A 23,633-nucleotide genomic window follows, 5' to 3' on the forward strand; every position below is an offset into this window, starting at 1 on the left:
CAGGGTCCTGAGACTGAGCCTTGTGTTGGGCTCCATGGTCGTGGGAGTCTGCTTTGATTCTCTCTTTCCCTCTCCCTCTGCCCCTCCTACCCCCCCTCCCCAGCACATTCTTTGTCTCTTTCTCTCTCTCTAAAGTAAACAAAGAAATCTTTTAAAAAAATGATAATGCTGAACACTTCTGAAAATGCTCTGAGATATCCTCTTGTATTAAAGATAGGAATGAAAATAAGTGTAAATTTTAAGAAATTTGGCTATATCTATATAGATAGATAGATATAAATATTTAATTCTCTTTGACCTCATATTCCTAATCCTGGGAATCTATGGTTTTTAAAATTTATTTTTATAATCAAAGGGTTTTTTCTAGTTGAGAAATTCTAAATATCCAGAAATAGAAATAAGGTAACAGTTAAAATTTTTATGTGACACCTGTAAGATAAATATACAATTATTAAAATGTTTTTAAAACACACTTGATATGGGAAAATGCTTATAATATGAGAAATTTTTAAAAAACAGGATAAAAAGTATATATTCAGTATACCTAATTTTTGATATATTATATATATGAACAGGGAAACAAGAATATTTTCATTTTAACATATCTCTAAAAGTTTGCCATTATCTATTAATTTTTGACCAAAAGTACACTGGAATTCATGAATTAATTAATTTATTCATTAAAATATTTTATTTATTTATTTGTCAGAGAGAGAGAGAGAAAGAGAGTACTAGCAAGGGGAGAGGTAGGCAGAGGGAGAAGCAGTCTCCCCACTAAGCAAGGAGCCTGACATGGGGCTCCACCCCAGGACCCTGGGATCATGACCTGAGCTGAAGGCAAATGCTTAACAGACTGAGCCACCCAAGCGTCCCCGGAATTCATGAATTTATTTATTAAAAAAGTACTCAAGTCTTGGGCCTACATCAAGGGGATTTCAATACTTAAGTATCCAAACCACCTTAATATAAAGCCACCTAACTGTCAGAAGGGGGCACACTGGGCCTTGAGGGCTTGTGCAGGGCTTCCCTGCAGAGCTGCACTTGGCTATGGCTGGCAGAGTCCCAGGTACCAACCAATGCAGGGATTTGGGGAGTTGTGGGAAGGATTCTCACCTGCTCAGATATCTCTCTCCCACTCACTTTTCATAGGTCCTGAAATTCTATCACTGTGAATCAATCATCTAAGTTAAGTCCTACCTTATCCCTGGAACTTAAGGGGGGAAAAAAAATCCACAGTGTAAGGTGGGGTGATGTATTAATTCATAGTAACATCCCCATCTAAATTAGTTGATCAGACTTTCCCTTGTTCATTCTAGCAACAAACATTTCCTGGGCACCTAGAACATTCGGGAGAGATGCCAACTTGGGGACAAAGAGCTGAATCAATTTGGCCTCTGTGGCCTCTGAGCTCTAAGCGATTGTAGGCTGGTCGTGAGGCCAGAACGCAGACAATGACACATAATAAAGCTCCCCAAGGAAGAGATAAATAAGGTACAAATGGAGTCCACCCTTGAGTGCAGAGGGCATGCAGAAGAATTGCACCCAACCTGAGGAAGCTGAGAAGACTTCACAGGAAAGGTGCATTTCAGCCGAGTCTGGCGGCTGGGGGAGTGGGGGGGTAGGGAATGAAGTTTGCAGAGGTGAAGGAAATAAGATAGGAGAGGCAAGGCAACCAGAGAGAGCCGGAAGCCTCCAGGAAGGTGCCAGCCTCCTGGGAGGGGCTCTCAGAGAGTGACCCTGATGTGCAGAGCTAGGTCAGGCGGGAGGGACAGGCTAGAAGGGACACAGGTCCAGACTGAGCCCTCGAGTACCATGGAAACACAGGCGCGTTCCCATGCAAAGTGCCAAAAGGGAGAAGGATGTTCCAGGAAAGGGTGCAAGTGAAACACGTGCCAGCTCTGAAATTCTAGCCCAGTATGCTCCTGTTCCCTCTTCCACTTCAGATCCTGGCTGTCTACTGGAATCACGTTACGCCTTGCCTCTCTGGTTGCACTTTTAATCTCTACAATTCAAGGCCACAGTTGGATGAAAATCTTGTCCTCCTTAAACACGTCTTCTGTTCTGGTGACTGTGAATACCATTTCAACACACAAATACTTGCTGTTTGGTTTTATTGTGTGGGACTTAACTATTCTGAGAAGCTAGTGATTCATCTTATTTCTACCAAGGCAAACACAAGAGTCAAATAGTACACCAGTACCCTAGTACGGCTAGCTTTTCAAACTAACGGGAGAAAAAAGACAATTTTAAAAGGATACAAGGAGGGATACTTTTTGTTAGTTTTTTACTCGAAGATTAAATTCTCCCTTTTAATTTTTAAGAAAAGAAATATCCCAAAACTTTAAGAAAACATTACTTCTTCCATCCATTCCTGCGTCCCATCTTCAGTCACCTTCATAGCACAAATTTTCTGACAGATTTTCTGTACTTGCCACATAACATGCCAAATCAAGGCAGAGCCATCAGCCCAAAGTGCAAAGCAAACTTTCGTTATTAGTCGTGCTGGCAAAAGTCTTGGAAAGATACACAAATTCCAAGAAAAGACCAAAATATATCTCTGCAAAGCAGAACTTCCCTGTAACAAGATTTAGAAGATTTCCTCACCACGCCCCCCGCCCCCACCCCCGGCCCCGGGCTATTCTAACAGAAGCTGAACTTATTTGTACAATGTTCCAAAGCAGACAGGGACACACGCACACGCACACGCACACGTACACAGATACACAAAGAAGACGTGCCTGAAAACTGTCTGAGAGGGGGTGTTCCAAACCGGACCATGTGCGGTGGTGTCCTTGCCCAGATGCATCCGACTTCAGGCTTGGGAACACGAAATAAACACAAAAACAAGACCCGGCAATGCGCGTGCTGGGCTGGATGACAGAGGCGGCAAGCAAATATTGGGATTGTGTTTCACCTATTGCCATGGTTACCAAAACAGGGTGGATACGGACAGAAAGAGAAAGAAGTCAAACTGGGAAGACAATGCATCCCAGGAGAATGTCTGAATGTGTGTTCGAGGAGCTTGCTGGGGAGGGTAGTGGGGGGAGCCAAGAGAAGGGATCCGATGGAAAGAGGCGTTTCAATACCCCTTTGTGTTGTGTGAGAAGCCAGCTCAGTCAACTCTCTGCACCGGCACAATACAGACCTCCGAAGGCCCATGGAAGAGCCCCACAGCCCAAGGAACCCACAGAGGAGATGTGGGAAGTTTAGTTTTGCTTGGTGGCAGACAAGATCGGGGCAGTTTGTCCTCAGCACGAAGAGATGAAATACTGTGTGTGTATGCACACTCTGGATGATGAGTAAGAATAACTTAGAGGTATCGGAGAGGGAGACCACCAGAAGAGACTCTTAACTACAGGAAACAAACTGAGGGCTGCTGGAGGGGTGGTGGGTGGGGCAATGGGGTAACTGGGTGGTGGGACAGTGGGGAGGGTACGTGACGGAATGAGCATTGGGTGTTATATGCAACTGATGAATCAATCACTAAACTATCCCACTGAAACTAATAATATAGTATATGTTAAGTAATTTGAATTAAAAAAAAAAAAAGGAATTGCTTAGTAGTATCATGTCAAGACCCGCCCCTTCCTCCCCCCACCCAGTCTCAAGAAGAATTATAGAGAATTGGGCCCATTCTTTTGGGCAGTCTGATGGTTAGCTTCAGTTCCCAGTTGACATGATATAAAAGGGAAAAGCTGATTGACCCTCTTCTCCCAGGTACTTTGCCTCGCTAACCAAACTGCAGAAAACACCAGGAAACCCCCCCCTTACAAAGTTTGCTATCACAGCAGCTAGCAGATGTCTTTCCTTGTCAACTCCTGACTGACACAGGAGAGTGAAGTTCCATAAAGTTGAAAATCCAGAAACTGAATTTTAATTCCTTTTCTTCCTGCTAATTAGCTATGTGACCTGGGAAAAGCTACTAACTTGAACTTTAGGCCTTTTTTCCTCAAAGGGAAAGGATTTTGCTGAAATAATCTCCAAGCTCCTTTCCTTCTTTGGAATTTGGTGATTCAGAGACAATCAATAATCTCTCAAATTCCTATTTTCAAAACAAATATAATCAAATGCATAATCCTATGTATTTGAGGTTCTGATCAGCACATGAAAAGTAATTCTGTAGGAATTTATTGTGTTCTAGAGTAATAAAAACAAGTGGCTTATATTACATGTGGTTAATATTACAAGTGGTTGCTAGCTCTTATCAAGGATCTGATAATTTAGATGTTACCCCCAAAATGGCACAATATTTTCCTAAAATTTAAATTTCCTATAGTTTAAATGAGCAAAGTGGCAATGGATATGAACTTGTATACTCTCAGCCAACAGAAAGGAGTTGGGACTTCTTTTGCTGTTAGAGAACTACTGCTGCTTTTAACTCTTTAATAACCATAAGTAAGCTCACCTTCAGCATTTGTCCTGGCCAGAGAGAAATATGGATCAGGCTTCTCTCCTGGTTTTAGCCGATGAGAACTAGAGAGTCTAATAGGCATAAGCGAAAAGGCAGCTGGGTCTGAGCTATTCGTCTGAGCCTCCTCTTCCTTTTACCGCTGAGGTTTGTTTTTGTAAGAACTTGCTTCTACTTAGGACAGGTTACCACAGGGACACCTGGGATGGCATGATGACGTAGAAACAGGACAAAACCCACAAGAAGACTCAGGTGCAGGGCCTGGTGATGCCACCAAACAATGCTGGAAAAGCCACTTAACTTTTCTGTGTCTATGAAATGAGGAAAGTACTATTTCCCTGTTGACCTTACAGGGTTGCCGCAAGGCTCTGGTGATACCCAAATATAGAAAGCTTTGCAATTTGCAAAGGGCTCTATTAATAGAAGCCCATAGGGTGATCATCGCTCCCGCTGGCAAATCCTGACCGTTTAGAGCTAAGACCAAGAGCCCAGTGCCTGGGTTCCCATCCTTGCACATTTTACCAGCTTGTATGTTCTTTCCTAAGTTACTTAACTTCTCAGTTTATTCATCTGTAAAATGAGAGTAAGAACAGTATTCTCCCTCATTAGACTAATACGAGGATTAAATGAGAAAACATAAGATGCTTAACTCAGCTTCAGCTATATACACAAGTGCTTAGTTAATGTTAACAGTTACTATTTTCTACCAGGGTGTTTTAAGAGAGCAAAGTGCCTTTAACAGGAAACCCACTGCTCATGTTAGTGAGGGCGTAGGTTTTTGTTGCTGTCTTTGTTGTCATGGAATTGTACATAATTCCTGCTCATCTGGGTATGGGGCAGTGGTTTTTCACAGCAGCAAGGGAGGAAGATTCTGAAAAAAAGTGGCCACCTTGGCTCAGGCCATCCTCATGTTTTGATCACTGGTTTCAGGGACACATGGCTGTTAGCATGATTCAAAAGTTAATGAGAGTTTCTTTAAAGTCAACAGTATTTCCTGCCTCACCACAAAGCTTCTGAGAAGCAGACAGCTCATTCATTCACTGTTATTTTTTTTTAATTTATTATTTTTTTTTAATTCCTGGACTTTTAGGAAGTGAAACTGGGGATGATTAAAGCAAAATAGGCAAATCGCAGAGCGGCATTTCTTAGGAGAGTCAGGGAGATGTTACCTGGAGACTGTCTTTTCATGTGTATAAACTTTCCAGGCAACTCCATATGGAGCCAGGCTCCTCTGTGATTTATCTGTTGGACAGTGGGTGGCCAAGGGGCACCGTAGGCAAACAGTTATCCAGCTCGATAATTAGGGAGGGGAAAGGCAAACACAAACACACCCAGGTTGACATTCAAAACAAAGTGGAGATTGAACCACAGATTGCGCATTATACCACCCTAGTTCTTGTCTGCCTATCTGCCAGCAGAAAACCAGGGGCCAAGAAAAGAAGCACTGTTAATAATTTATCAGTACAGCTGATGAAAAAGGCACAATGCTGGGTAGAAACCTGACAGTCTGAACTAGGGGCCCAGCTTTGTGTTGAGATGATGGCTTGATTTCCCTAAGTTTTTACTTGCTTTTGGTACCCTCACTTATGAAAGAAGGAATTTGGGCAAGGTCTTCACTAAGTACCTTCTACATCTAAAAGCCTTTGACTCTCTATATTTTGTTTGTTTGTTTGTTTCATTCACTCATTAATGCACATATTTATGGACCTATTCAATAAATTGTAAACCTCACTATAAATGAGTTATTGACAAGTCGACAATTGAAATACAGCACAGTTAGCCTATCACGATGGAAGAAATAGCACTTAGTATTGATCCTTCTCAATTCCTGGGAGGTCAGTGTTATTCCACCTTCTGTTTTCTAAGTGTTCCAAACTGGACCATGTGTGGAGAAAAGATATATTGCTTTTCTCTCAAGGAAAAAAAAAAAAAAAACATGCCAGAGGTCATTTCTAGATATCCTTCAAAGAAATCAGATGTAGTCAAATACTCTTTCTTTCTTTTTTTTTTTTTAAGATTTTATTTATTTATTTGACAGAGAGAAAGAGATCACAAGCAGGCAGAGAGGCAGGCAGAGAGAGAGAGGAGGAAGCAGGCTCCTCGCTGAGCAGAGAGCCCGATGCAGGGCTTGACCCCAGGACCCCGAGATTACAACCTGAGCCGAAGACAGAGGCTTTAACCCACTGAGCCACCCAGGCTCCCCTCAAATACTCTTTCTTAGTTGATTACTTAGCTTAGCCTTTATCTATTTTATCTTCTCCTTCGGAGACCCACCCTTGCCCCTTAGCATTCCATCCCACCCCCACTTCCACTGCTACTGTTTGGTTCCTTCTCCTTATTTTAATTCAACTCAACTCAACTGATCAAATTCAGTTCTCAATCATGCGGCCTCTCTTAGCACAAGGAACCTTCATGATGCAAGGGTTCACTTCAAGATGCTCCATCCAGATGGATCCAGTTAAGGAGGCCCCGGACATTCGGTACGATCAACCGCCCCTCGCCTTTTCCAGGTTATCTGGAGGTCTAAACCTCTAAACGGGAGGTCCTTGCCATCCTTATCTCCCATTTTGTTGTCAATATAAACGAACCCCGAAGATTTTAGTATAATCTACTGGTTGCCGTTACCAGGAAGCTGTAGATATTTTTATCTAAAGGGTCAATATTGTGATGAAAAATCTTTGTCAGTGGAGTCTGAGATGTTAGTTAGCCTTTGCTATGTGACGCATCATTGGGCCAGTATTAGTAAACCTCTTGGAGCTTCAGTTGTCTCAGCTATAAAATGGGGACAACAGCCCTGTCATGGCACTGTCCTGAGGGCAAAATCAGGTCTCAGGTATATGTACTTTCTTGGTATCAACATTCCCTCGGCTTCCCTAAGTTTGTCTATACTGAAGGTTGGGTATCCAGTGACCTTCCTTTCTAGCAGACCCCACTTTCATGAAAGATACCCACTGATCTCAGGAATCCGGGAGGAAAAACTCATTGTTTTGGGTGGTTAGAAGTAGCTAAAGTTCTCACAGGTTTGAGTCTCCTCTGACCTCTAAGACAAAATCCAATAAGCATATATTCACTTGTATAACATGAAGCCATAGGTTTGTAGCCTTGATTCTTTAGAAAAAGAATCCATAAGTCTCAATTAGAATCTGCCAGAATCATGACAGTACCGGCGTGGACAGCTGTGACTTTAGTCCACTGAAGTCTACTGCCTGATGTCCACATACATTAAATCAAAAAAGAGCACCGTGCTACTTGATTTGGGTTTCCCAGGTTATTATACTGTACAGCTTACTGGGGACAGTTATTTTACTCTCTTCCACCATAGAAATGACCAATTTGTGGCAAGAAAGATGGATGCATCCTACTGAGCAATCACTATTCGGACAGCTTCTAACAAAGCTGTAGAGTTAAAGCAGTCCTGCCTTAAGCTTTTGTCCACCTCCAGGACCTCCAAGTTTCACCAGAGATGCAGGATGATGGCTTTTGTCAGTGGTCAATAGAGAGTGTGAAATAGACACTCTGACACCAATGTCCCCAGGAGAATAGGTCTGCAGTGTTGTGGTGTCAGCGACACCCTCCCTGGCCGCTCTCTGGTTTCTTGTGTGCTCCGAGAACACACCCCGCAGAGTGCATTCATCACAATAGCCCATGTGTGACCTTTGGAAAAGTCCTTGAAAACAGTGAAACAGGAGTCTTAGTTGAAATCTGGAATCCATTCCAGTCTTACACAGGAAGAAAATTAGGCATAGAACAACAAAGCCCACAGTTCAGAGAAACCTGGGGAGGCTCTGGCTGACATTAAAATCATGAAAGATTTTTTTTTTCTCTATTACTTTGTGTTTCGTAAAAGCTTTTCATCTGAGCAGCCCGAAGCTGCTAGAAAATACTGTCAGTTAGTAGAGGGCAATAACTGGTTTCTCCAGTGAATAAAGCAAGCGGAATGAGAATAGAAATGCTGAGTAATGTATTAAAAAGCCAATTACTAAACATTTTCCAGGCTACTAAGTAAATGCTATTTCTCCAAAATGTGAATGGCCAATACCACCATTTTCCCCCTTGGAATAATGGATTGGCAATAATGGTGTCAGGGTTGGGAGCCTAGGACAGAGACAACAACTATGCTCCCTAAGCCTTAACTCCAAGATAAAGTTCATTAACCTGGACATCATGGATCTGGAAAGACACATCCATCCACCCAAAGCATGAATCAGCAGAATTGTGTGCTTGCTTAGTAAATTTAACTCGGCAAACATCTGTGGGGAAACATGATTTTATAGGTACAGACCAATTTCCTTTTGTCTCCGGCTGATATTATTCACAATAAGTGGCCATGTGATGTGCTTTTCTTTCATACGTATAAATAATAACAAACCTATACTCCCTTTGGAAGCATTCTCCTTCTTTGCCAGTGCGAAGAGAGGGGTAGGACATTTCTGAATCAAGCAGTGGCAGATAATCCAGTGAAAATCAACTGGCAGGGAAATTTGGTTTGGAACTATGTGTAAGAACCCACCTAAGGTTTGTCTGGGAGGTCCCTCAAATGGGATACAGACCCCTGACCAAACAAGATGATTCAGAAATAATCCAGCTGGGGGAGTAGCATTGGGTGCTCAGACCCAGAACACTTATTCATACACATGAATAACTTAATTTTGTTTTTTTCTTAAGTGCCTTCACAGTTCATTTTTTATTTTCCTTTAAAAAAAAAAAAAAAAGAAGTAAATGGCACTACTCTGGTCTCTACAACAGATGCCAGTTTGAACTTCACTCTGCCAGCAAGTATTTGGTTTGGCTCTGCAGGGCTTGAGTTGAAAAAATATTTGCCAATTCCAAAAAGATTTAACGAGCTTTGCTGAAGATGCCGGTGCCATCTGGCATGTCACAGGGACTGTGGCATAGCAAAGAGAACTCTCTTAACCACAGATTTTATTTGCCCGAGGTAGCCAACACTGGGGATTCAGGCGCTTCCTTGAATCAAAGAGCTGAAAGACAAATGAGTAAGATTTCCAAGAGAAAGTGACCAAGGCAGGCGTCCAAAAAACTTGCTGCCATTGAAAATGAAGTCACCTGGTTTTGGTGGCTGATTTTCAGAACTGTCAATAACATCCTCATACCAGCCACCAGACACGGTCCCCATCGCTATCTGTCAGGAAACCAAATAAATCTCCGACTTGTAGCAAAGCTACCCTGATCCAATATCAGATCTAAAAACTTTGCTACAGTGTATTTTGTTGCCATCTGAGACCTTACTAATGGTGACGCCAGAATTTAACTCTATGAAAACTGAACAACCCACTTCAAGTAACTCTCCTAAATAAAGCCAGCAACTTTACTTTATATTGCAAAGATGGACATAATGCATAAATCTTTGATAGAACATAATGCATAAATCTTTCACTGTGATTGGAAACACTGACCTACCTGCACATAAATCTCAAATGTTAAAAGTCACCAAAAGTTGTCACCTGAAATCATGTATTTCAGTAAGAGGTGCAATTACCCTGTGCAAAAACAAGGCTGTGATCCTTTGAATTAGTGTCACATCTGACAACTATAACAAAATATGAAAAATATTTCCATGCTAGTGTGTGCTTAAAAATCACGTGTCTGTTTTCACGGATATGGGGACAGGAAGAGTGATGGTGAAACTGTGACCACCTTGAAGAAGAGACACTCTGGATTATTTTTGCTAATTTTACATTATGAGAAAACATGCACCTACTTGAGTGTATCCTACCTTAACTCCTATGGATCTCCCCAAACCCCTACATGTCCCTTCCACGGAGGCTGATCCAATGCTTATTACATGGTCATCTGATGCCAAGATTCAATAACAAATATCCTCAAAGAGAGAGCCAAGTTCCCTATTGCCTTTCCACAGAAAAGACCTACTCACTGAAACAATGACAGAGCCATCTACCTGACTTAACTGAAATTTGGAAGTCAGAGTAGAGATCAAAGAAAAACTCATGAAATTTTAAAAATGATTATTATAACGGTTACTTACCATTTTGGCTTCTGAATGCATTGGCTGGACCTGGGGAGAAGCACAGGGGTTGTTCAGATTTGGACCTTGCATTCCCAGGAGGTTGGAGTTCACTGACATCTGTCTCTCCATCTAAGAGAAAGGAAAGCAACAGAATCAGAAGTCTAAAAAAATGTGGTCTAGGTCCCAGACAAAGCTGCATTTCTCTTTCAAGTGGGTCATTTAGAATTTCTTTGAACAACTCCAGAGAAAGACTGTGGTTTGGGGAAGGGTAAGTAACACACTTCTGAGCCTTGAACTCCAGGACATCAAAGAATCACTCCAAAGCTGTGCCTGCTATAGGAGATGCCCCATGCCAACGAGAACCATGTTGTCATGGTACATTTACAAACAAAAGTATGGAATATTTCCACTTTTGCAAACACTCCAACTGCCACGAGTCATGCTTCTTTTTATAACTGTAAAAAATAATGTATGCATAGAAAAATGCTGCAAGGATATATACCAAATGTTATCTCAGGTTATCCATGGCTTTTCTACCCCCCTAAATTTTATATGAAAACATGAATCATTTCAGTAATAAGAAAAACATTAAATTTAACTTAAAAAGTAATACTCTTGAATATACTGGGTCTTCTTGCCACTGTAACTTATGAACACAATCGAGATGACCAAGAGCGGGGCGCCTAGGTGACTCAGTCAGTTACGTGTCTGCCTTCACCTCAGGACATGGTCTCAGGGTCCTAGGATCGAGCCCCACGTCAGGCTCCCTGCACAGCGGGATGTCTTCTTCTCCCTTGGCCTCTCCCTCTCTCTTTGTCTCTCTCTCTGTCAAATAAATAAATAAAATCTTAAAAAGAAAAAAAAAAGAAAAAGAAAAAGATGACCAACAGGTATCTGAGCTGTTGCCCCTGGCTCACCTCCCCTTCCCTGTTAACCTAGTCATGACACGACATAGCGGCAGGTTTTGGCCTCACAGGCGAGGCCTTTGGGGAGTGAAGAAAGCAGGTGAGGGTACCGTACCACACATGATGGACACTGCCCTCCTGGCTTGCCTAGAACTAACATCATTTCAAATACCTGCATGAGTTCTGGCCTTTTGTCTCCAGGGTATCCCCGTTAAAAAGGAAATACAGTAAAACCTCTCTTTCAGTCAAGGAAGGGTATGTCTGACTGAAATTTTCTGTTGAGTAGAAATTGAGGATGTTTCAAAGAACTAGAAGAAAGCAAGTACACTTAATACTAAGTTCCACAGAAGACTTTCCTCAAGAGGAAAAAAATAAATTCTTCAATGCAAAAGCTCCCCTTGCCAAAGGATGGAAAGGAAAACGGCTCAGAAACTTGAGGGAATCCGGTTTCTGCTCAAAGTTAGCCCCGGGAGGCTGAGGAAATAAATATGGAGTTCTTTATCACTGGGGCTTTTCCCAGAGCGCAGGACAGAAACCTCACAGGCAAGAATGGAGAGTGAAAGCCAAGGTAAATGCCCCTTCAGGGTCCCTGCCATGGTCAGGTTCCAACCCTGCAATCCCTGCTGGGTCCGCCCCGGGTGCGGGGCTGCAATTACAGCATTAATGTGCGGCTTAGCTGAAGTGCTCACGGAATGACGTGAGTGACGAGCGGACAATCCCTGTCACAGCAAATCACCCTTCGCCATCCCTTAGCCTGAAAGAGCATATCCGTTATCTGGCAGTGTATGCTTCAAAAGGAGCAATCTGATGAAGAATTTTCTATACATTCTAGAAAGTGCCAGCAAAACCTTTCGGGGCCTCATCAATTCAGCAAAATAAAATGTTCACTCCCATATGCCCCCTGATTCTCTAGGTAGTCTGGGTATTTTATTTTTTATTTTTGTTTTTGTAATTCTGGTAAAATATGCATGTCATAAAATTTACCACTGTAACTAGGCTTCCGTGTACAGTTCAGTGCTATTAAGTACGTCCGTGTACTCTAACTGTTAAGTCACAAAGACTGCTCCACAGAATGCTTGTTGCTTATAATTCCCCCTTCCAGAGTCTGGGAGATGGAAGAGCTGGAAAGGCATTTGACCCTTTATTCCAACTGGTAACCATCTCCCAGAGGGAGATGAAGTCCAAAGGAGCTTTTGCTTTCAGTTTCCTGAAGGAAGGTCACTGAGAACTACAAAGCTATGAGCTACAAAGAAGGGCGAGCAGCTTACTTGCAGCCTCGGGATCCAGAATCAGTCATGCTTCCCACTCTGTGGAAAAGTTAGTTACAGACTACTCCTACTCCATGACTCACAAATTCAACAGAACATTGAAAACAGGCTGATTTCTCTACTTTAAAAAAAAAAAATTGCATTTTTCCGTCTTAGTGATGATAGGGGGTCAGCAAAATCCTCTGCAAGGCAATGATTTGGCTTTTACGCATAAGGTTCTGCCCCATGAGTGTGCTTTGGTGAGGTGCTAGAACCAAGAAGTCAGAAAGATGGGAGTGGTTTTGCCAGACACTAAGCAACATCTAGCCCTGGTGGTAAAGCATCCAGGTAAAGGATTTCACCTTTTTATGAGCTTCTCCTTTCCCTCTGAAACAAATCAGAAAACGGGAGCTACAGTCTCGACAACCTCACTGGGCTTCTGTGATTATAATTGAGTGTTCGTATTCCCAAATGATGTAAACATTGGACTTTCAAGATAGGAAATCACAGGACCGTGAACTCCTGCCTTGTTGCTCACCGGAACCCCAGCATCTCGCATAGTCCTTCGCTCCTAGCAGGCATTCAGCAGAAGCTTGTGGAATGAACAGATGCATTATTTGCTTCAGACCTGGGATTTTATGAACTGTGTGGCCTGGTAGTAGGTACTGCAAATCAGTTAAGAATATTAGCTCGGCCCGCAGACAGACAGACCTTTTCTACCAAGGGAATCATGGTTCCCCAAGGGCAGGAACTCTATGAGAAGACTATGCTTACAATGCCAAAATCTGAGCCTAGGAGCAGGGAGCTTGATAACAAGGAGGAAAGGACCTAGATTTCTGGGACCAGGAACTCATAGGGGTTTTTGTTTGCTTGTTTGTTTGTTTGTTTGTTTTTTAAGAGATTTTATGACAGCTTTCATGAGTTACCTTTGTGTCACTCTAAGGTTTCTCAGCCTCAGCGCTGTTGACATCTAGGGCCCAAATAATTAGTTTCTGGTGGGGGCTGTCCTATGCATTGTAGAATGCTGAACAGCATCCCTGGCCTCTATCTACAGAGGCCTCTACCCTCTACCTCTCTCAGTGGTGACAACCAACAATGGCATCTCCAGACGGTGCCAAGCAATTGCCCCGAGTTGAGAATCAGTGCTCTAGATTGACAATATTGTCATGGCAGCTGGGAATGTCGGTGACATGGGCTGGGGAAATACTGTGGGGGGTGGCATCCCTGACTTTCTGTTTACATTGGCTCTTGATCGTGTACCTGATCCTTTCCTTCTATTCTGAAGCATTAGCAGGAGGCCAGGTTGTACAATGAGATGATATGGTGGAAACCACTGCCAGATACTTACTCACTGCACACTCTCTGCCCGTGTCCCACCTTTGTCCTGGAAACAGTACAGTTTAGCCAAATGGAAAAAAAAAAAAAAAAGGTCACTGAAGTAGTATTTTTCTGGCTGATGGATAGAATTTATGATAGGACACTAATTTGGGACAAGGGGGCTTTAGCGTCTGAAGGAAAATGCTTATGGTGGGAGTCTTTGTGCGCCTGGCTGGGCTGAATAAAACCTGGGCAAGTGGCATTGGTGGCGCTGTCGTAGCTCATCTGAAGATGTTTCAGGAGAGCAAGGCAGGGAAAGTGTGTCAACTCAGCTGTTCCTTCCGGCCTGATTTTGCAAAGACTGTTCCTAGTCAGGACGACCCAATATTTACAGCAGCCAGGTCCATTTCTCTGAACTTGGGGCTCCCAGCCCTCATCCATCCCTGCCTCCACTCAGATTCATCGGCGCACTGCTCAACCTTCGAGAACCTGAGCTGCTCAGCGTGAATTGAGATGGGGGTTCATCACAGCTGTCAGCTTTTCATCTGGAAAATGAGCGTGTCAGTAATTACTGCAATCCCATTCCCACAGGATGCCGATGAGAGCAACGTGAAATGACAAATGTAGACGGTTCCTTAAAATGTGAACATGCTCTGCTAGGCATTGTTGATACTGTTTGGGAGGGTTTTCACGCAATTGTTATGTCATCTCTTAGGGCTTTTGAGAATAGCTGTGGCCCCAGGAATAAGCACACCAGCCCAGGCTCCCCAAAGCACAAGGCCAGGAAGGGGATCCTGTGGAAGGAGAGCAAGGTTTGCCCTGAGAAACTCTGGATGTCCCTTCTAGGCTAATATGTTGTTTTCAGGGGTAGGGGATATGTTACGTAATGATCATAGACCTTGGAGTCATACCACCTGGATTTATATCTTTAGGGTCCATCTTACTCAGCCTCCTGTGCCTCAGCTTCCTCATCTGTAAAATGGGGGTAATAATGGTATATCCCTCACAGGTTTGTTGTGACAGTGAAAGCAGAGAATATAGTGGTATCACACGGTGGTTGACTCAGTGAGCTCTGTGGCCAGGATTTCTGGGATCAGAACTCAGCTGTGCTTGCTTCAGCCAAGCAAGCTACTTGCCATCCTTTTCCCATTCAGACATGGGGGATAGAAACAGCACGTGCCTGACAGGATTGTTTCAGGTGTTCATGAAGTGCCTATAAAGGGACTAGCACATGGTAAGCCCTTAATAAATGTTGTGAGCATGCATAATAGAACATGACATGCAGGGACACCTACTAGCAGATATTCTGTACCATCGTTATTATTTTTGTTATTATAATTGTTGCTCTGAGTCCTGGCAAGATCACTCCCTGGTGAGTTAAGGACACTCGGTATAGAGCCCAAGCTATATAGATTTTGGGCTAGGCATAAAACACTGTGTCCTTGAACAAATTCTATCCCCTGGGTGTGGCAAGCTCGCTTGTCACCAGCAGGAAGATGGGGCCAGGCCTCACTAAGGGAGCACTGGAGGGCGGGAGAGCCAGCAGGACGCCTAGGGACAGACAACCAGGCCCTCTCCACAAAGTAGCACACAGCTCAGCTCTTCACCCAGAAGAAGTCGCTGTCTTTCCAGCTTCGATCTCAGCTTTTCCTTTACTGCTTTCAAAGGAGCAAGGCTCAGTGGCAACGAGAAGCACTTACTGGCATCAAGACGGCAGAAGAACCCGGCATCGTCGGGTTGGGCAGGGTCCCAGGCATGGAGGCTGGCATAGGCTGTCTCTGTCTGTTGTGGAGATGTAGCAGAGAAGATAGAGAGCCTGGGACAGGCCTGGCAACACACAGAAAAAGCAGACATTATTCCTGATGCCTTGGGGCGGGGAATTCACTGCCTGCTTCCCCATGTCCAGAACCAGCGGGGACAACACCATTACATGAGCAACAGATCAGATCCTCTGATGGGAATCACATAATTGAGGATATTAGGGAAATAATAACAAATAAAACACAAGCCTGGCTTCCTCTGCTGCTTCCTAGTTAATACACTAAATTCCACTTCATTTCCTGACCTCTTGTTATCTAACTCATGTTCAATAGTCAACAAGTCGGCAAATCTCCTACGACTCCTGCCTCTTAGGGAAGGGACTTCGGGGTGAAATCCTGTGTTTACTCAGAATTCTCTGCCCTGTGGAGGATCTTAGACCCTGAGATCTGTGTATGTCATCTGGACTCTCCTATGCCTCTGCCTAGAAGCCCTCCTGGACACACTTTCACTGTCTGGATTGTAAAGCCAACTTGATCCATGAATTCCCAATAGAAATCTGTTTTGACTTTTTCCGTAGTTCTCCACTGTGGGTGGAAAAAACAAACAAACAAACAAAATAGCAACAACAACAACAAAAACAAAGCCAGGACACAGATCAAAGTAGCAGGAATGAGGTTCATGCCAGTGCAGCCAGCCTTTCTCAGGCAAGTCCAGAGCCCAGCCCCCGATTACCAATCCCTCATTTTATAATAACTGGAGGTGTTAGGCTGTTTGACAGAAACTGATTTTGGCCTGACCCACAGAACTTGGGTAAGCATTCCTCTGGGGAGTACATAGTTCGAACTTTTGCTTCAATTTGCCAGAGCGGGGAAAAAAAAATTTAGAACTTTCAATTGATTTAATGAGCCAGGGAATGTGTGGCTGAGGGAAAAAGGAAATTATTTGTGTTTATGAAAAATGGCAAATAAGTGACCTCCTCAGCTAAATTCTCAATCTCCCAATGCTTTTGCTCTGGGGAGCTGTATAAATGTCAAACCATTAAATCAAAGATTTAACAAATAAAACAAAACAAATAAACAAACACCCCCCCCCCCCACCGCAGGGACCTGAGCCTTCCACGTTAAACTACCTTATCCTGAATGCCATAAATGAAGCTACTGTTTCTAGAATTAATGCATTTTCTTAAAAAAAAAAAAAAAAAAAAAAAAAGATTTGTTCATGTTAAGTGCTGCGTAATGACTGGATGGAGATGTCCTATGTGGCCCAGGGCCTTTCTCAGCTTCAGGGAAGGATAATCCCATTCAGAGTAGCATGAGAAGGCTCTCCTTTGGACCTCAAATGTCTCTTGTGCCTGACTTGGGGAGAAAGGGGGATTGAAACAGGGAGGTCATGCCAACAGGATCTTCTTTTGCATTGTTGCTGAAATCTCAAAGATTAGGTTTTCTATTCTTTTCACCCAACAGCTCCTTTGAGTAGAGCTAGCTATCCCAGATGCATGGATTTTAGAAGGATTAGTGACAAATTAGTCAATATTTATATGTTCAGGAAGTTATATAAGTGAAAATATAAAAGAATATAAAACCTTTACCCAGACTCTCTGTAGATGTATACAAATGATACCTAGCTTTATGACCAGAATGTGTGTATGAATAGTTAGTTACACGGAGAGGCCAACCAGAAGTAGCCTGCAACAATAAAATGAGTGTTTTCAGAAAAGCAAATGCATGTTATAGGTATTTCTTGACATGTGCCCTGGGGCCCTCTGGAGTATAGATTAACAATAGGATTAGTAGGGTCTTTGAAGGTCCTTCACCTTTCAGAGCTGTAGCAAACTGCCAATTGTAGTGGCTCCAAAACTCTACAGTAGGTTGTACCTTCACTGGGTCTTAAAGCCTACCTCATTCAGAGATGGATAGCTCCAATCAGATAGGTATAAATGGTGGCTCTGTCAACAGACAAGGTTTGCTTTATATTCTCCAGTCTTTTTATTATTATTATTTTATTTTAAAGATGTTTATTTATTTGATAGAAAAAGAGACAATGAGAAAGGTAACACAAGCAGGGGGAGTGGGAAAAGGAGAAGCAGGCTTCCCACCAAGCAGGGAGCCCGATGTGGGACTCAATCCCAGAACCCTGGGATCATGACCTGAACTGAAGGCAGACGCTTAATGACTGAGCCACCCAGGTGCCCTATTTTCTTCAGCCTTAATGTTTTGTTTGTGACCTTTGCTGGGAAGAAAATAGCTGTATATCAAAATATGTCATCTTTAATAATGGTCAGTTCCTGCAAGTGCAAGGTTAGTAACCTAAACTGCCCTGTTTTATAAGGAGAAAGATTCACTGAGACTATCTCTATAGATAGTTGTTAATCATCTATCCATCCACTCGTGTACAGATACCCAGACAGGGAGATGTACACACATACATCCATGCATATGTACAGATACACCTAAACGTACAGACATACAACCTTCTACCATATGTCTTTTCCCCTAGTCACTGGGAGGAATGCTTTGGGTATAGATAGGGACAAACAAAAAAAAAGACAATTGAAAACATTGTATAATGATGATTTGTCATATCATCCTTCTAAAGAAACGACAGTATATTATCATCATTTACATTTTGTTTCCAACATGATATATTAATGCTAATCTTGGTGATCAGTTTCTATTGAGTCATTTTTAGAAAAGAAATCAATTAAACCATGCTTATGTGAATGAAGATGCAAAAGTAATTCAACTCAAAATGACTTTTCATTCTTTACACAACTAAGGAAAACTAGCTGGACAGAGTAGCTGGGAAATGGTATACTTACTTCCATACCATGCATAGATGTACCAGATTTTTAAACACCAAGCATTCCTTCATTAATTAAGAAACCTTTCCAGCATACTGAGCTCCCTTGGAATTATAATAATAATTGCCTAATGATAGCAATCAACCAATTAACATATATAGTTGAAAGAGAAATGGCTATTTGAGAACTCTGCATGTTTGGATTCTAAATAACTCTCAATTATTGTTTTACACAGATCTATATTTTATTTATTTATTTGAGAGAGAGAGAGAGAGAGAGAGAGTTCACACATGCATACGTGTGCACATGCAGCAGGGAGGGGCACAGGAAGAGGGAGAAAGAATCTTAAGCAGGCCCCACACCCAGTGTGGAGCCTAACACAGGGCTTGATCTCACGACCCTGAGATCATGACCTGAGCCAAAATCAAGAGCCGGACACCTAACTGACTGAGCCACCCAGGCAGCCCTCCACAGATTCTATAAATAAATTTCCCAACCCTTGCTGGGAACAATACTGAGGGGTTTTCTATGCTTCTTTCTTGGGCTTTTAAAACTACAAAAACTGACAGAAAAGAAAAATGTACTCTTACCCATCGCAGGGTATACAAAGGACTAGACTGAGGTAATTATGTAGCTTGGCCCAATAAATAATCATTTGTCCAGAATATCCTGATCACTGAAGCAAGAGTGGTATCAGAATAATTATATTAATTATCTAATTCCTTTTGTGTATATAGAAATAATTATTAACACATTGCACTTGCTTGAAACTTTTTATATTGCACTTACACAGTTTCATATTTTTCAAAATATTTTCACCTTCCTGTGACTTGAAACAATGCCATGTGGTGGGTAGGTCAGATTATCCCCATTTTACTCAGAGTAAGCTGAATTCAGAAACATTTAAATATGCCCAAGGTCATATGGGTCAAGAAAAGAAGCAAGGCTCATATTCAGCTTGCAACACAGGGCTTCCCCCATCATACCTTGATGGCTCCCATAACTAAGCTATTATTGATTTTTTATACTAAAATAAATTCACGGTCTATTTCCTTTGATATCCACACTGCTACCTGGACTGGGCAATGAAGTAGTAAAATTATGCAGTATTGCTAACATGAGAAGTCACTCATCCATGTGAAATTATGCTTTCTTCCTTTAAAAAAAAAAAAAAAAAAAAAAAAAACTTCCCAAACAACATATCAGTTAGACTCTGAAAATAAGATGGCAAATCGCAGCAAAGTTGTGAAAACAAAGACCCAACAGTCTTTCTCCAGTGCAGGCTTGTTGCCATGAGCTAATAATTCCAGACTTTGAGCAAGCCGAGCCTCCTTTTTAATAACCATATGCCTCTAGGTAAAGTATTTCTACTAAAAATTATTGAGGCATGGAACAAGGTAAGATGTGTGAGCTCATGTTGGATTGTTCAATTACTAAACTGAGTCCCGTAGCATTAAGAGTTTTCCAACTTGACAGATTATTCCTCTTTATACACTTGTATAAACATACTGCTTACGGCTGAAATCTATGTAAGCTTTTCTTTCAATTAAAATGTCAAGGATGACAGACTGTGTTTTCAGTGTCCTTAACAGAATGAAAGGTACCACAGCAAGTGATTTCATGTCCTCATTTTTACCCCTAAAGGATGTCTTCCAGTCTAGGGGTGTCTGAAAAGCGAGCTCTGTGTCTGCCACTCTTTGCGCTTGGACAAGCCCAACTATCTTTACGGAGCGAGGGTCCGGTGATTTTGTTTGGAAGTCTCAGGAGAGTCACTGCAGACTATTCTCCTTTCCCAAGTCTTCAAAAGGTCCATGGCACCCCGAATTGCCTATTGAACTCAAGACAGATAAATCTACCGGGTGTGTGGTCAGGGAAAGAGAAGAAGCCAGCAGTGGAAAAAAAAAAAAAAATTAGGTTAAAGAATTAGAAGATCAAAGTTAGCTTGAAAATCCAATCACAGACACCTGAGAAATGGTGAGCACGTAATAAATAACAACAGAAAGGAATCAGTGGGACTTGGTGTGCAGAATAATACGAAAAGCTTCAAAGCAATAAGATGAAAAGAAGAGTGGGCAGGGAGCAAAGCATCCAGATGTCACTGCCATTAGAGTTTCTGACTCTGGGGGAGAGACTTTCTTTGCTTTGGGGCTCTCCATGTCATCATCTGTTTAATGAATGGGTCAGACTACAGGCCATCTGGAAATGCCCTGAAGCTCTAAAACTCAGATTCTAGAACTTGAAAATGAGATGTGTTTAATCTCATGAGGCATAGATGTTCTGTGATGATTAGGGAGCTCTTCACGGCTCACTGATGAGTTCACAGTGCTTCGGCCAGCACGCGCAACATGGTGGGGGGTCAGTGTCCGTACTGAATGGGACGAGTCAGTACAGCACTTCGTTCTTAATGTCAAAAATAAACTTGAAATATGAATGAATCGCAAATAGAAAGTGTCTCTAAAAAGCAAGAGAAGTTGCTAAAAAGGACTTGATACATCTCAGGGGGTCCACACCTTTTCCTCATTTACACGTAACATAATTTCACACACAGACTAGAGAAAGAGTATTGCTCACGATCACTGTATTTGCTTCTAAAGAGAAATGTGCCTTCTTTCCACCTGGCCAACTAGTTTCTGTCTAGGATGGGGAGACTGAAGAACTAAAGACGGGATTACAGACTCTTAAATGTTAAGAGAAGGCTGTTTGTAATGAGAAATGCTTATTCTATCATTCTTCTCCGAAGCGGAATTTAAAAACTCCTATTTTTGTAAAGAAAGCAAACTACAGGATAATCAAGTAGAATGGGAAATGGGAAGATAATATAATTAATTTCTTCCATGGGTGATAATTATATTGTAAGATGGGGTATTGAAGGACATGGGTTCAGAAGACGGTCTGCCTAGGTTGGAATCCCAGCTCTGCCCCTTACTAGCTGTGTAAATTTGGGCTAGTTACTTGGCCTCTCTGTGCCTCAGTTTTCTCAACTATTAAATGGGATGACAGAGATTGTTATCTTGTGGCCTTAATTGAGCTACTACATATTAAATACAGTTGACCTTTGAACAACGTGGGCATTAGGAACCCTGACTCCTTGTGTAGTCAAAAATCCATGTGTAACTTGAGTCTCTCCAAAGTTAACTACCAGTAGCCTAATATTAACAATCTATTAACATATATTTTGGATATACTATATTCTTGCAGTAAAGTAAGCTAGAGAAAAAGAAAATATTATGAAAATCATAAGGAAGAGATATACATTTACAGTACTATACTATACTTATTGAAAAACATCCACATATAAATAGACCTGTATAATTCAAACCCATTCAAGGGTCAACTACATATTGAATATTGAATTCAATAAAATTAGTTATTTTTGTTATTATTCTTCTGAAACCCAGACCAAACAACAGAGTAATCACTATACTTCAATCAAGGAACTGGGGCTTAAGGCTGGGATCTTAAAGTTAACACCAATCCTTCGCTTTAATTAAGAAACCACAGCCTAACCAAATGCCTGTAAAAGTGTCCCAAACTTCCAGCATATATAAGATATTTCTTTAACAACCCATTGACTTTAGATTCCCAAACCCTTCTGCGGAGGCAAATGGACTTCTCTCACCCACAGTTTTACAGAATTTCAAAATGATTCACACTATTTCTCAGAAAGGATCTTTGAAAATATTTCCTCAAAATGGAACCAAACTAGTTCCCCAGAGATTGGTTCTCAGTATCTTGTTTTTCCTGAAAATAAGGACAAAAATCCAACAGAAGTAGTAATTGGGAAAACAAGACAGCTATCTGGCCCACATTTTAAAAGACATCCTATTACCAGTATCTTTTTTGAATGAGCTCATGCTCTGCACCAAGTCTCACTGCCAAGCTCCTAAAGTTGGATGGCAAAGACAATATTTCCCCTTTTAACAAATGAGGAATTTGAGACACAGGAGTAGAAATATTTAGCCTGAGAAAAGGCACCAAAATATCAGCAGAATTCAATTAAAATATGTATTTTTCGTTTCAAAGCTTTCTTAGGCTCAAGGGAGGACCTCTTGTAAAGATCTGGAACCCCTCTAAAAAAAAGGAAAAGAAAGAGATCTGGAACCTCCCTGCATGATTCTTACCCCTCCCGGCCTTTCTCCCCTCCCCCGCTGCATTTCCTTTGATGACACAGGCATTTGGGCGTCTGGGGAGAGAATTTTGCCTTTAGACCTATATTTTTCCTAAAAAGCTAGTAAAACAGCCTGACTTTGAAAAAGAGCAAATTCTCTAGCTCATCAGAGATTCCAGGAGGCTTGGCTCCTTGGGACAACACTTGACATTGCTCCAAGGCCATCACACCAAGTGGCACCTCACTGCTGCCCCACTCATGGCCCTGGGCTCCGGACCGGAGCCCTCTCTGACTTCCTCCAGGCTTCTTTGCATCACCACCTTCCTTCCTGCCACAGCCTTGAACGTAAGTAATCCTCACCACCTTCTCTGGGTAACCAAACCAGGTCAGGGCCTTTTTTGGAGTGTACTTACCCTGCATTCTTCGACCTGGTAACACTTTCTCACCATTTATTCAATCAATGAATAAACCAAAAGTCAAATTAAGTATCTAAGACAAGTCAGACTCTGTACGCACTCATTTCAGAGTGGAAAACGAGTTTGCCAACAATCCATCTACAAATTCACAATTTGTGACAATTTGATGAAAAACAAAATACATGTGTTTCATGGCCTCTTGGAATTTACCACTTCAGCTCCCCGGTTATAATTCTTCAGTGATTTTGAATGATTTTTAAAATGTCTCTGCTCCCACTAGACCATAAACTGCATCAGTGAGAGATTGTGTCTGCTCTGTTTTTAGTAATGTAATTACTAAATTACTAATTTAGTAATTTTTAGAAAGGTAAGGAAGTGCATGGCACCTAGCAGGTGTCAATAAATACTTCTTGAATTCTTAAGAACAGAGATATTTAAGGTCTCTTCAATTGGCAAAAGACATTGCAAGAACGGGGTTCAATAAATTATCTTTCCTAACTAATGAGAAGAACTTAATTGATTTACTAGTCATAAGTGAAACTCCAATTTACATTAACAGCCTAATATAACCCATTTCTGCTCTTGAAAAGCATAAATGGTTACCCCCAAGGTAATCTGTACTTTTTAGCAATGCCCCTTAAACTCAAGCTTTCTGATGAGTTCTAGACCCATTTGTTTTTGCATC

At 41.9% G+C, this 23,633-nt stretch overlaps 1 protein-coding gene across 3 annotated transcripts in view; it reads right to left on the reverse strand.

Moving 5' to 3' along the window:
• The window catches only part of CREB5 (cAMP responsive element binding protein 5), a 402,562-nt gene that overhangs the window by 86,431 nt on the left and 292,498 nt on the right, over positions 1-23,633 (reverse strand). For all 3 annotated transcript variants that reach the window (XM_059396664.1, XM_059396663.1, XM_059396665.1), the window contains exons 6-7: positions 15,564-15,690; positions 10,413-10,523 (exon numbers count right to left, since the gene is read on the reverse strand). In XM_059396664.1, coding sequence (XP_059252647.1) covers positions 10,413-10,523; positions 15,564-15,690 — 238 coding nt within the window. The remainder of the gene's footprint in view (positions 1-10,412; positions 10,524-15,563; positions 15,691-23,633) is intronic.

Source organism: Mustela nigripes, chromosome 4, assembly GCF_022355385.1.
Source record: "Mustela nigripes isolate SB6536 chromosome 4, MUSNIG.SB6536, whole genome shotgun sequence".
NCBI lineage: Eukaryota > Metazoa > Chordata > Mammalia > Carnivora > Mustelidae > Mustela > Mustela nigripes.